The following is a 15,017-nucleotide window of genomic DNA, read 5'->3' on the forward strand; positions in this document are numbered from 1 at the left end:
AGTAGACACAAAGTCAGCGTACATAAACTTTGTAGCATCGCAACAAAAGACCTGTTTTTATCTTTGTTTTGGTGACTTTAGGAAAAGTCATCTAATTTATGAGACAAATGATAATATTTTTTGCTATTTAATGTTAAGAACAGGTCAAATGTGACCCAAACAGTCTGTCGGGGTTAATGCAAAAATAATAATAATAGGTGATTACAAACAAAAAAAATCTGTAAATATTCTGTTGGTGAACTCAAAATTTCAAGGCAACAAACTCGGATAAGATTTTAAATTGGGCGATTCAGTTTTTGCTGAGTGAAATTTGTATTTCCTGCATTTGACAACAAGGAAACCAAAGTTAACAGAAAACTCGGGCTGAACGCAAACTTTAAGAAAGAAGTTTAGAGCAACTTGCTCGCTTTGTTGCGCTCACATTGTTGCCATGAACACTGAATTTAAAAAAAAATCACATGTTAATTGCCATTTTAGGCCCAAAAAAAATCATCTTTTTTTTTTTTTTTTTTTTTTACAGTGTGGTGTTAGACCAAATTATATTTTTTGTAATGATTACTCCACACGTATACAAACACACCTCACACACAAACTTGTTACGTTAAGAAGCATAGGGTGCCACAAACTGCTAATCACCCCCCCCCCCCCCCCCACCCCCAAAAAATCATAACAGTCGGCGAGTGTGATCATGTGTGACAGGCGGCCGCTGGCACACTGGACTGACTTAAGGAGGACTCGGGCCAGCGACTGCAGGGAGGTCCGGCTAATCTGGCGCTCCACAAAGGTGTGCGCACGGGGGCTAATCCCGGCTGCTGTGCTCAGTTTGTGGATCAAGTCGGCGAGTGTGGGAAGGCCGGCGGGGGCGCCAGCGCATGCATGCGCCCCCGAAACTCCTTTGGTGGCCGCCACTGCTCATTGATAGCAAAATACATGACAACAGCCGCCTCGCCTCGCCTCGCCTCGCCTCGCCTCGCCGGCATTCAACATGCACTCAAGTCATGTTTGGGACTGGAGGGGCCACACATTTCCACCCAATCACTTGAAAAGGGCACATATGCAGATTGAGATTACGCAAGAAGTGACACATTCCGTCTGTGTCGATTAGCACCTTTTTAATGGGTTTTTCTTTTTTTCTTTTTTTTTTTGAAGAGGCCCCTGCTGACTTTTGCTTTTGATGTTTTTAGATCTTTCCAACAATTGTTATCAAAATCACGAGTCGTCTTTTTGAACGTTTTCAGAAGACAAGAAAAAACAACAAATTCAACAAACAAAGAAGAGTCCAGTTGCTTTGATTCAACATTCGCCTTAAAGAAAAAAAAAAACTGTATTTTTAGCAAGCACATTGCTACATTTTTATTTATGCTGTATGTTGAAAATGACTTGGGCAATTCATCTATTAGGCTAATAATATGCAAAATATCACTTTGTATACGATTAATGATTTGACAGTTGTTGCAATAACTCACAAGGCTTGATCTCAAAAGTAGACTTTTTTTTTTAATGACAGTAAATCAATTTAAAAGTTAGCAGGCTTGTAAAATGTGACAGTGTTGATCATGTCATATTAAAAGACCTCATGCATTATTAATAAACATTATTATTGTACTGTTAAGGTGTTGAAAGGGGAAGCTTTCGGCTATTTATCAATGAAATGAACGCAGTCAAAGTGAGAATAGATTTGCGAGCGGACAACAAAATTCAGCCACAGTCCACATCCAATATAAAACCAAGAGGCTCAAATATGTGTTTCATACAAATTTATTCGGCTTTTAAGAATAGAGGATAAACGTCAGTTTAAATAAAAAAAAAAAAAATGTTTTCACTCCGGAGAACGAGTGAACTTGACACTGCCAAAAAACAAAACAAAATACAAACATCTCAGAAATGTACAAAACAAATGTGAACGTATTTTACACTTGACAAAACAAGCTAAGAAAAGAGAAAGGGGGGGGGGGACTATAAATAAAACGTGCGCTTGCGACCAGCACAGTCTTAATATTTCATTTCAAACTAAAAAAAAAAAAAAAAATCCAAATAAAAAAATGTGGTTGGTGAGAGGAAAGCAAAAGGAAAAAAAGTCTACAAGTGTGGACAGCTGACATTCTAGAAATGAAGTGTAAACATTTTGTTGTGAAATAAACCGGCCTCTTGACGAGGCCACTTTGCCTTTTCCACGCACACATGAAAATGTGGCAGCATTTCATATAAGAAGTCCGATTCTTCGACATCGCTTTGATTGCTTCAACTCGGCATGGTCATAGAAAGTGTTTTTCTTTTTTCTTTGCGATGCAATTTCCTCTGCTGGACTCGGCGCGCTCAGTTTCAGTCCAAAACGGCATAACAAGAACAAAAAATATATATTGCGAGTGTGAAAATGTTTGTTTTTTTTTAGCAGGGGTGTCAAACTGATTTTGATTGTGGGCTTGCACTTAAATGTTTCATCACTTCATTTTATGATGCATTTTAAAAAATAACAAATACAATATGAAGTCATGATACACAAATTTGGGGGTTACTTTGAACCCATCTTGGGCCGTTTTAACACACTGTATATTGTTTGCTTGAGGTTAAGAAGGGAAGGAAACGCTTGCAAAATTTCAGTGCAGATGAAACAAATCCAGGTGGACTTTTGACGGCCGGACGTGGCCCCCAGGCCTCGAGTTTGACACCCTCCGCTCTACAGCAATCAAAGTTCAAGTATCCAAGTACTTTTCTCTCTCTTTTTTTCGTGTTTGTTTTCGAACGTGCAAAAGTCTGGACTTTGCGCGCGGCAAGACGTCCCTCAGATATGCGTGAGAGGAAGGGTCCCGTTGACGCCCGTGCCGGCGCTCTGGTAGTGGGGGTGCACGCTGTGTAACCGGCTGCCCTGCAGGGCCGAGTGCTCGGCGCTGTCCCCGCCCGGGGGCAGGTACATGCTGATCATGTCCCTCAGGTCGCCCAAGCAGGCCCGCTGGGAGTGCGACGTGATGGCGGGCGGCGGCGAGCTGGGCTCGCTCTTGCACATGGAACCCAGGCCCACCATGGCCGGGTTGGGGTTCCCGGCGGCCCCCCCGGCGGCTGCGGCGGCGGCGGCCGCGGCGGCGCCCACCACGGCGGCCTGCGGCGAGCCGTACGCCGCCGGGGACATGCTGTAGGTGGAGGCCGCGCTCATGTAGCTCTGCGCGGAGCTCATCATGGGGTACTGCAGCGAGGCCATCTCGTAGCGGTGCATCTGCTGGATCTGCGGGCCGCTCATGCCGTGGTGCTGCGGGTAGGCCAGCTGCTCCTGCATCAGCGAGTAGGCGCCGTTGCTCCAGCCGTTCATGTGCGCGTAGCCGTCCATGCGCTGGCCCACCTGCACCGGGTTGCTGACCGCCGCGCCGCCGGGCGCGTGCAGCAGGCCGCCGGACAGCGAGTACTTGTCTTTCTTCAGCAGGGTCTTGGTCTTCCGCCGCGGCCGGTACTTGTAGTCCGGGTGCTCCTTCATGTGCATGGCGCGCAGCCGCTTGGCCTCGTCGATGAACGGCCGCTTCTCGGCGTCCGTCAGCAGCTTCCAGTCGGCGCCCAGGCGCTTGCTGATCTCCGAGTTGTGCATCTTGGGGTTCTCCTGGGCCATCTTGCGCCGCTGGCCCCGGGACCACACCATGAAGGCGTTCATGGGCCGCTTGACGCGCTCCTGCTCGCTCACGCCGCCGCCGCCGCCGCCCTTGGAGCCCGGCGCCGAACCCGAGTTGGGCGGAGGGGGCAGCGGGGACTTGATCTCCGTCTCCATCATGTTGTACATGGTTGACCCGGGACGGAAGAACATAAACAACAGCAACAGCAAAAGTTGGGCAAAGAGCGCCGAAAGTCAAAGTTTAGTCTCCGGAAAGAGAAAGGGAAAAAAAAGTCGACGTGCAGGTGCTCCTCGGCTCGCTACAGAAGTGTGCAAACTTGTTGGCCAAGCCCCGCGTGTTATTAGGCCGGGCCCGGACCATGTGATGGAGAAAAGGGCGGCCAATCACAGCGAGCCTACCCCAGCAGCGCGACAGCCAATCACAAAGCTCGCCGGCCTGAGCCTGTTTTCGGCTGCCTTGCAGGAAGGTTAAAAAAAATAAAAAATAAAAATAAATAGTTGGCAGATGAGCTAGTTTTTAACATTTTGCAAATACAAAATTAGCATGTTGCTACATGCATGCGTATACATTATTTGGGGGGTTTGATCTTTAAACGACAACATAAGTCCCAAATGATCCAAATATTGCCATTTAGAGAATTCAATAAAAACAGAATTAGCCACCAAAAAAGTTAAGTGTGGAGCAAAACTAATTCCATTCTAGCAAAAGTGCTGGAAATGATCACTTTTAACCAAACAATTCCACTCTCTCAACAAAATGCCGTATAAATAAAAATATACTGCTGAGCTACCATCAACTTTTATTTTAATACAGTTATTGAGTTACAGTATCAATGCAATATTTTTAATTATTTGGCAGCTTCTGCAGCAAAATGCACGCCATGTTCGCATTTAGCTTCAATCGCAAACAGTAGCCTGATATGTATTACAGGAATAACAAATTCGTTTGATCAATCAGCTGTTGCCTCCAGGGAGCGTCAGAAATGACAGCGTTGCTTTCACAACCGAGCCAAAACAATCAGTGTGTTCATCCGGATTTCAATTCGGTTCCAAACAGATTCTTGTGCTGCTTGTTAATAAGGTGCAAACTTGTAATACATCAACGACCTCTTGTGGAACGGAGCGGACATCTCGCCTCGCTCTCAGCCCACTCCCCCCGCCTGGGGGGACGCTTCGAACCCCCAACCGGTCCCCCCCCCCCCAACCCTAAAAGCTCCACTCAGCTACCGTGCGTGGGTGCGTGCGCGCGTTAATAGAAATGAAAACGACGTGGGAGACATTAGCATGTGTGTACTTCCCCAAAACGAGTTGAAACCCCAAAACGTTCACACCTGCTAATGAGCGCCAGCATGATGCATGCGAGTGGACTATCGAGAAAAGGGGAGTGGATGGGGGGCATTAACACCTCCGGCGTCACGGGAAAGACACGGATTCGGGCTTGGTTTAGCCTTTAAAAAGAGAGAAAGAAAGAAAAGAAAAATGTGCGCCTGTATTTTAACCTTTAAGCGACTAAATCTGAATGTACGTCATTCAGTCACTCGTCGACAACAAGCCTGACTATTAATTGTTCATATAAGACAATATTTGTTCAGCAAAATGCAACATGTGCTTTGTGAATGCACACAAAAAGCTGGATTTTATCACTAAAAACATTTGTCAGTGTTCACAAAACGTGACATCAGGTGCTGTAAATCAAATTTAGAAAATATCAAAAAACAATTTTAACTTGCCATAAAAATGGGATTTCAGACAGAAAATTTAAATATGGATGCACAGAAACTGTACTGGTTGATGTCAAATTGTCCTACTTTTAATATTGTTCTAATTCTCAAAGTGATAGTTAACTAACAAGCTTCTTCTACCCTCCCAAACCACAACTGAATACTTTGGCACCACCAACAGGCCACTGGTGGAACTGCAGGCAGCTAATGTAAAGACTGCAGGTTTGTGCTAAAAACAGTAGAGGTGCTGCATGCATGAATGTTTGGGAGGGGATTAAACTTCTATCCTTAATGCATTATTTGTTTTTGTTTTTTCTTAGGTTTTATATTCACCTTTTGTTTAATATATATATATATCAAGTTGATTTGAGCAAGATGCTTAAAATACAAATAAACCCCACCAAATCAGAAATATTATAATGCTAATCAGTCATGATACTAATAACTTATTTAAGACAAAAATTGCAAAATGTACAGACCGAGAAGCACAAATAAAGTTCAGTTAACCACCAAAAATATTGCAAAATATTCATGAGCAGACCTCATTTGTTTTCTTGTACAGTAGCAGCCAGTTGGCTCTCTCTAGTGGTCGGTAAAAAAAATAAATAAAAAAAAAAAAACAGTAGCCTACAGTTCAGTTGTATTTAACTTTGGAGTTTAATAAAGTCACATTTAATAAAAAAAAAAAAAAAGTGTTTTCTTTTAAACATTAGGTAAGTACAATTTTGATATTGATTTTTTTTCTATTTGCGATACATTGTTACTGTTGAAACTGGCTAGCTATAATCATAAATACTAAGCCTACTTCTTATATTGTCTTTGAATTTTGCTCTCCATTGTCTATATTTTTTTTCTTTTAGATTTAAAAAAAAACATGCAGGGCCTATATATCATTTAAGACCCGATTAATCGATAGCAAGAACATTGTGCAACTACATGCGTTTAAAAGCTATTTTTTTTAAAGGCAACATGATGCTTCTGGCTTGTGATAAAAAGAAAATGACCCTCCGCGGGGATAACTCAATTTAATGTCCTTGTTCAGCGAGGCTTTACAATTATGACGAGCGGCCAATAAAAGGAAGCGGCAATTAGCGACTGCACGTCTTGGCTGATGTGCGCGCATCTCGGTGCTGATCCGCTTGTAATCTTCTTATGGGACCGCCATCAAACCCGCGGCCAGGCCGGGACCAGTAAGCCGCCCTTTGGCTAATGAGAGGCCTCCCTGCGCCTAATGTGCTCATTAAGCCACGCGGGACCACCGGCACAGTTTGGGGTGACGTCACGCTCGGGCGCGGGGGAGGCTTGCAGTCGGCCCAAATAAAATCGAGAACGAGCACGTCCGAGCAAACGTTCGATTGGGTTTGGAAAAAAAAAAGAGAGCAGACGTGTTGAACGAAGATGAAATGTTGCTGGCTTCGATTTGACGTCTGAGGCAAAGAAACGCGACGGAAGATGACGTCAAGGAGGCCCGAAACCCGCAAATGAAAACGCTTTCACTTTCCTTTTTTTTTTTTACTCCAAGAAATCTTGACTCTCGTCAGGGCAACAAAGTGAACGTGTGCAATTCATGACGTCACCGTCGCGCCGATTGACTCCTTATTTGAGATTAGTGGTGGAAGAAGCCTTCATTGTAGTCCACATATTTAGATATTTTATTTATTTTTTTTTAAATAGAGCTGTGCTTGATTTGAATAATTTATTTATCCAATCATTTTGTTGGAGGAAAGTTCTCGCTAGTTTTCTCAATTTCGCCAGAAGAAAGATAAATGAAAAAAAAAATCTAAATAATTGTTCACTAAACACTACCAATATATTAAATTGATACCATGATTTAATTTTAGTCGATATTTAAATCATTTTTAAATTGACATATAGTTTAATTACAAAACCTCCAGTTTTTTTCCTGATTTCTATCATATATAGATCAGTTCTTAGTCTGTTTCAAAAGGTTTCATATAATACATTTTAAAACAATTCTAATAATGGTTAACAGAATATATTATTTAAGAGGATGGATTTGACATGTTTCTCCAACAAGTCCTGTATTTTTTTTTAGACATCCTGCACCTATGTTACTTTATTTTTTTAATAAGTCCTATTTTATATAGGCTATATTTTCATTTCAATGACGTTTATTTGACAAAAATTTTGATAATATTTATATTTTAACTATGGGGTGGAATCTACATTAATGTCAATTTATTTCAAGTTTAATTTTGTGTCTTTTGCAAACACCATCAATTTTCTTTGCTACATTTACTTGAATCTTTTTTGCTTCATGGTTTCATCTCGCGTTCTTTTTGCTTTAAGAAAGCAAACCTTGAACTAATGCTGTAATAATTACGTTCATCCCATTTCAACACCCCCGCATTTCGAATGATGATGATGATGATGATGATGATGATATCAAAAGTGGCCAGTGGACAATCAACAGCATGAATTGAACACGCCCCCCCTCAGCAGCGGCAGCAGCCGGCAAGTTTTTGTTGCTGCATGTGGACCTTTTGCCAGGAAAAGTCATTAAGCAATCTGGCATTTCAATGACAGCCCAACATTGAGACAACAATGGAAGGCGTCTCATTAAGATTTTATTTTCTTTTTTTTTTCCTTTTGGGGAGGGAAGAAAGAGCGGCGAGGATGCAAATGAAGTTGCACTTTACGCACGCTCTGCTGTCCCTTTTGTGCGCACGCAGGAAAGAAAGTGCTCGCTGCAGGTACAAAAAAAAAAAAAGGAAAAAAATTATATTCACGGCTCATTTGGTGCAAGGAAAGGCAGCTCGTCATCATCACCTTTAGTTCACTAAGCGTGTTGCTGTGTTAATTTGATTTATTCACTTATTACAGCCACAAACGTCGCGATACCGAACACACGCACACACACCACACAAAATTGCTTCATAAAGTATGACGTGTTATTAGTCACTGCTGCACAAAATCAGGAATGTTATATGGATGTCAAATGGCAAATTCATTTGAGATAATTCTAAAACAAAAGTAGTGTGCAATCGTGAAAATGCAAAAAGCTTATTTTGAAGAAAAAAAAAAGTTAAAGCGTTAATTAATTAATCACAAAAAAATAATCGCATTCATCATGTATTAATGCAGATTAATCACACTATTAATTTCGAGATCCTTTATCTCGTCAAAGGTAACATGCAGGTGCGTTTCAGCAATAACGATAACTACATGCATAAAGTAAAGCATTTCATACATGTTTGTGTGTAACATTCAGAATATTTGTTCATTTTTTTTTCCATTTTAAATTATGCAAGTAATTAACGGATTTGAAAAAAGAGGATGATGAGTGTGTGGAGTTGAAGAAGACATCCTCATAACATTAAATGTCGAAAGAATGAACACATAACAGGTGCTCTTTAAATTTGGTGGGCAAAAAAAAAATGTTGTAAAAAAAGCCTTTTTAATTAAGCGAATTAATCGTGATTAATCAAAATTGTATGATGTGATTAATCTGATTAAAAATAATTGATTAACAGCTCTAATATATATATATATATTAGGGTGCTTGGGTCTAGTGTTAGTATAGTGCAGAACTGTATATTACTAGTTGAATTTAATTATACTAGTACTACTCTTATGTACTAGTAGGCCAAAAGTAGCACTAGGTAAGAAAATGTCACAAGATACAATTGTTTTTTAGTGTGTGCGAGTCATTCTAGTAGAATTCTGAATACTGGTGAGAAAAACGGAGCCTACTCGTCCCCGTTTTGTTTGTTCCGTAACAAATGTTTATGGGTCAAGGTGAACCATTCTAATGTTTAATCATCAAAATATAACATTATGCCATGAAATGCTTTTAATATTTAAAAAAAAACGAAAATTAAAAACCAAGGCCAGCAGAAAACATGTTTTTTTTTCTCCTAGATTTTCCAAACGGGTCAATTTGACGTAACGGGAAGGTTCAACTTGGTCTTAAGTTTTACGATGACGTTTGATTGTGTCTCGTAGGCCGATGTTGCTCGAGAAGAGGGTGAAAACATCACTACAACAGACAATCAGTCGTCGTACGAAGGCTTCCCCAATCCTGGTCCTCGAGGGTCCGGAGTCCTGCAGGTTTTAGATAGGCACGTCCTCCAACACACCTGATTCTAAAGATCAGGATTGTTGTCAGGCCTCTGCAGAGCTCGCCAATGAGCCGGTTACATCTACTAGGTGTGTTGCAGGACGGAAACATCTAAAGCCTGCAGGACTCTGGCTCTTGAGGACCAGGAGTGGTGAAGCCTGACTTGTGATGGGACAAAGAGATGACAAAATAAACATCATCAATATAAATAGCTTACATGCCCAGTGGAAAGCGTTGAGTGCTAATCAAGTTGCTGATTGCGCAATGAGGCGAAAAAGCAGACATCAGCGCAAGCAAGCATTCCGCCAGGATGGTTTTTGCTTCCTTTGGAGACAATCGGCTCATGCGGCCAGATGAGGAGAACGGCCCCCCATTCAAACATTTGCTCCATGGCGCGTTAAATGGGAAAAAATAAAACATCGGCTGGCGATGAGGCAGAAAGTGAGGCGGGATGCGCCGGTGCTTCTCAGCTAGCGAATCGCACCCGCGCTTGCCGCACAATGCGGCGCTTTTGTGTTTGGGCGGGAAGGTGGCACAATTCACAATTTCCATTTACGGACGTTTGCAAAGTCAAGCGCATGCAAGACCTCCTCGGAATGCGGTTTGGCCAGATCTCACCTCCAGGATGAACTCGGGTTGGGCTTTTTCTTTGGCTTTATACCAGGGGTGTCAAAATGAGTGCCTTAAGAGTCAATTGAAAATTCCTTTAATGCCACTGGTTATTTTAACGCGCGATTAATGACCGCCCCTTAACTCATTCACTGCCATAAATTCATTAAAAAAAAAGATTATTAAAAATTAGGGGCAAGAGGCGATTCAATTTTTTAATTGTAATTAATCGCATGACTTCACTAGTTAACTCACGATTAATCACAAATCTGTTCTAAATGTATAATAAAAAAAAAATCCTGGTTTTCATACTCTTGTTAACAAAAGTGGGGAAAAAAATGTAAACTAATAAAAATAGTTTAAATGAATTTTTGACATTTATAGCCGTCAAAGGCAGTGAATGAATTTTTAAAAAAAGAGAAAAAAATTATAAAAAATTCAGGGCGTCAGGCGATTAAAGTTTTTAATCATAATTAATTGCATGACTTGCGATTAATCACAAATTTCATATCTGTTCTAAATGTACAATAAAAAAAATTCTAGGTTTTCATACATACATACAAAATTTTTTAAAAATAGTTCAAATTAATTTTTGACGGTAATAGCCGTCAATGGCAGTGAATGAGTTAATTGGAAAGTCTGTACTGGGGGAACTCCAATCAACACAGCAGACACGCCCACGTCAAAATTTAGTAGTAATAATTGTATTAATAATGCATATATTTATGGAGACTGGGCTCAAGTTGCATTTTACAATTTAAAAAATTTGCAGAATTTCACAAGTGACTTCATGTTAAAGATTAGATAGCTCTTAATATGAAAAAAAAAATAAAAATAAACGGAGCTGTCACCAACGTCTTAGAAATGCAATTATGCCATCTAGTGGCAGAAAAATAATCGTTTTTTTGTTTGTTTTTTACAGTACATCTTTTTCATTTTAACTCAATTCTATAAATTATGAAAATACTGTTCCAATGGGGGGGGTGCAGCCATATTTCTTTTAGTTTAACATTTTTTCTACTGTTATCTTAAGATTATAAAACTTAGAAACACATTTTTACTGTACATTTAGAACAGATAAAATATGCAATTAATTACGAGTTAACTGTTGAAGTCATGAGATTAATTATGATTTAAAAAAAATAATGGCCTGACACGCCTACTTTTTACACAACAGGAAGCAACAGTTCCAACAAGTAAGACATGAGAATATTAGAAACCAAATGGGGGTGGGGGGGATCTTGAAACTGTTCATGTTTGAAGAACTGTCTGTGTTCCCGCCACAGAAAAACCCGTTTTCTTCAAACCGCATCAATAGAAAAGCCATCTTGCTGCTCTTTCAGGGGTGCCTGCCGTGGCCACCAGGGGGCAGTATAAGACAGACAGACCACTATACGCGTCATTGAGAGGCATCAACTCCTCACAGCTCATCAGTGCGGCACTAGCCTAAATTGATCTTCGTAGAGGATAAAGAATATGTGACGGAGTACTGTTATATTGTCTCTGTGCATTTTTGCTGCACCACCTTGACTTGTGAGCTTCTTTACAGTCTGACAAATGTATTCTGATAGGTAGCATTTGTTTTCCCCACAATCACAACCAGCACCGGATGCAACCTGATAACAAAAAAAGAAATGAGGAGCATCCACAGGATTAAGCGTCTGCCAGTGAATGACACTATCAAGCACCTCTCGACGACAATCAGTTTCAAAACCGTTACGGGCTAATTACGCCGCTCATTATTTCCTGTGTATCTTTTGAATCGTTGCCATGTTCACTTTCTTCCCAAAAACAAAAGGAACTTTTGGCGTTTTTTCTTTTTTTTTTCGCTTCTTGTTTGGAAAAAAAGTGCCGAGTCGCCACTTTCTGCTGTGGCCTCAAGCAAAGCTTCTTTTGTTTTTGCCCATAATTGAGATCGCGCTAATCTATCCTCATTTATAAAAAAAATAAATAAAAAAAATTAAACGGACTCTTTGTCAAATTCATTAGTTTGAGATAATATTGTCAAAATGCACAATTAATGTGCACTGCAACTTTAATTCAATAATTAAGCGCATTTTTTTGTTTTTTTGGAACATGATTGATGCCACTCGGTTGTTATCTGCACTCTCCTCTAAAATGGTCATGTGATGTTTTTCACTCCGATTGTGGGCCAATGTTAGCCTTTCGGGGAACCCTAAAATGAGTTAGCTTGTTAATTAGAGGGGGTAATTTATTAGCCCCCCCCCCCCCCCCCCCCCCATACACACCCACATGTTAAAGAAACAAACAAGCTTTATAAATCACATTGTGCCGTGATGTGTAACGGAGCCAAAATGACAAACGTATGTTTGGCGCCATCCGTGCGGGCTCTCGATGAAGCCGATTGCGCTCTCATTAATTGTCTCGTTGAAGGTCTCATTAAAAGCGAGGCCTCATTTCATTAAGAGTTAGCCATCGCCCTCCAAATATATTAATTACCTTGAGCGTGGCGAGATGAGTGCGCCGATTATGGCACATTTCATTAGAGTGTGGCGGCTTGCGGGCGGTGGGGGGGGGGGGGGGGGGGGGGTTTGGGGGTCGTGTTGACAAGATAATGGATGGCCCGGGAGGAAATTGGTCACCTTGCGCCCGCTTGAGCCACGAGAGGTGAGCCGGAGGACGACACGGGTGCCGGATGTTGGATTACAACTCAAGTTAAAAAACCTGATTTGCAGTAATATGTTCTACGTGCCCCCGCTGGTCTAAACGTGGTATTCGGATTATATGTGGAATAAGAATGAGAACTGTTTTCAGGCATCCAAGTAGTCTATGCAGCACCGCCCCCTGCTGTCCACTGGAATTGACGTCAAAGTGCCCATGGGAACACAATACGAATACAAACGGGTGATCTGTGAGATTTGTAATGCCAGCCTAAGGGAAAATATATATATATTTTTTAAACTCATTCACGCGCATCCATTTTCACTGAAGCAACCCCCTTCGCTCCCAACTGTTTTACTGGATTTTGACAAATTTTGCAAGGCCCACAGAATATTGTTTTCTAATGCCATAAAAATATGGAACTTGACAAAAGAAAGATTAGAGTCTTTTCTTTCATCAGGAAAAAAAGTATATTCGTATCTGTTTCCGTTTTGCAGCAATAGGGCAGTTTACAATTACGCCCAACTACTATTTTCAAAACAGCGCATGGGCGTGGCCAGTTGATTTTCGGACGAGGAACACAGGCAGGCGACTGAGGGCGTGTATTCGTACGAGGCAAAACTTCAAGAATTGTGGGAATAAACTTGATTGGAAATGCTAGAAAATCAATAAAAAACCTCAAACAAAAAAAAAAATTATAAAAAAATTTCCCCTCCGTGAGTCATCACCTTATCGTGGTGGAGGGGTTTGCGTGTCCCAATGAGCCTGGGAGCTATGTTGTCCGGGGCTTCATGCCCCTGGTAGGGCCACCCAAGGCAAACAGGTCCTAGGTGAGGGACCAGACAAAGCATGGCTCAAACGACCCCAATGATGAGTACAAACATTGGATTTTCGTTTCCCTTGCCCGGACGCGGGTCACCGGGGCCCCCCTCTGGAGCTAGGCCTGGAGGTGGGGCTCGAAGGCGAGCGTCTGGTGGCCGGGCCTATACCCATGGGGACCGGCCGGGCACAGCCCGAAAAGGCAACGTGGGTCCCCCTTCCCATGGGCTCACCACCGGTGGAAGGGGCCAAAGGGGTCGGGTGCGCAGTGAGTTGGGTGGCAGCCAAAGGCGGGGGCCTTGGCGGTCTGACCCCCGGCTACTGAAGCTAGCTCTGGGGACATGGAATGTCACCTCTCTGACAGGGAAGGAGCTCGAACTGGTGTGCGAGGCTGAGAAGTTCCGACTAGATATAGTCGGACTCACCTCCACACACGGCTTGGGTTCTGGTACCAATCCTCTCGAGAGGGGCTGGACCCTCTTCCACTCTGGAGTTGCCCACGGTGAGAGGCGCAGAGCAGGTGTGGGCATACTCATTGCCCCCCAGCTAGCCGCCTGTACGTTGGGGTTTACCCCGGTGAATGAGAGGGTAGCCTCCCTCCGCCTTCGGGTGGGGGGACGGGTCATGACTGTTGTTTGTGCTTATGCACCGAACAGCAGCTCAGAGTACCCACCCTTTCTGGAGTCCTTGGAGGGTGTGCTGGAGAGCGCACCCCCTGGAGACTCCCTCGTTCTACTGGGGGACTTCAACGCTCACGTGGGTAATGACAGTGAGACCTGGAGGGGCGTGATTGGGAGGAATGGCCCCCCCGATCGAAACCCGAGTGGTGTTTTGTTACTGGACTTCTGTGCTCGCCACGGACTGTCCATAACGAACACCATGTTCAAGCACAAGAGTGTCCACATGTGCACCTGGCACCAGGACACCCTAGGCCGTAGTTCGATGATCGACTTTGTAGTCGTGTCATCGGACTTGCGGCCGTATGTGTTGGACACTCGGGTTAAGAGAGGGGCGGAGCTGTCAACTGATCACCACCTGGTGGTGTGTTGGCTCCGATGGCGGGGTAAGATGCCGGTCCGACCAGGCAGGCCCAAACGTACTGTGAGGGTCTGCTGGGAACGTCTGGCAGAATCCCCTGTCAGAAAGAGTTTCAACGCCCATCTCCGGCAGAGCTTCTCCATTGTCCCGGGGGAGGCGGGGGACATTGAGTCCGAGTGGACCATGTTCCGCGCTTCAATTGTTGAGGCGGCCGATCGGAGCTGTGGCCGTAAGGTGGTTGGTGCCTGTCGTGGCGGCAATCCTCGAACCCGCTGGTGGACACCAGCGGTAAGGGATGCCGTCAAGCTGAAGAAGGAGTCCTATCGGGCCTTTTTGGCCTGTGGGACTCCGGAGGCTGCTGACGGGTACCGGCTGGCCAAGCGGAATGCGGCTTTGGCGGTCGCTGAGGCAAAAACTCGGGCATGGGAGGAGTTCGGTGAGGCCATGGAAAACGACTTCCGGACGGCTTCGAGGAAATTCTGGTCCACCATCCGGCGTCTCAGGAGAGGAAAGCAGTGCACCGTTAACACTG

The 15,017-nt window shown here is 43.3% G+C and overlaps 1 protein-coding gene across 7 annotated transcripts in view; it reads right to left on the minus strand.

Annotated features, from left to right (window-relative positions):
- Positions 1-15,017, minus strand: part of sox3 (SRY-box transcription factor 3) — a 110,441-nt gene that overhangs the window by 83,809 nt on the left and 11,615 nt on the right. The window contains exon 4 of one of the 7 annotated variants that reach the window (XM_077578114.1): positions 1,743-4,051. The exons of 4 other annotated variants lie outside the window; for them this stretch is intronic. In XM_077578114.1, the coding sequence (XP_077434240.1) occupies positions 2,783-3,787 (1,005 nt within the window). In that variant the 5' untranslated portion in view covers positions 3,788-4,051 and the 3' untranslated portion in view covers positions 1,743-2,782. Of the gene's footprint in view, positions 1-1,742; positions 4,052-7,464; positions 8,025-10,542; positions 11,623-15,017 lie in introns of those variants that run through there. 2 more of the 7 variants (XR_013295592.1, XR_013295589.1) reach the window with 2 other exon arrangements.

The sequence above is a fragment of the Vanacampus margaritifer genome, chromosome 10 (genome assembly GCF_051991255.1).
Source record: "Vanacampus margaritifer isolate UIUO_Vmar chromosome 10, RoL_Vmar_1.0, whole genome shotgun sequence".
In the NCBI taxonomy this organism is placed as follows: domain Eukaryota; kingdom Metazoa; phylum Chordata; class Actinopteri; order Syngnathiformes; family Syngnathidae; genus Vanacampus; species Vanacampus margaritifer.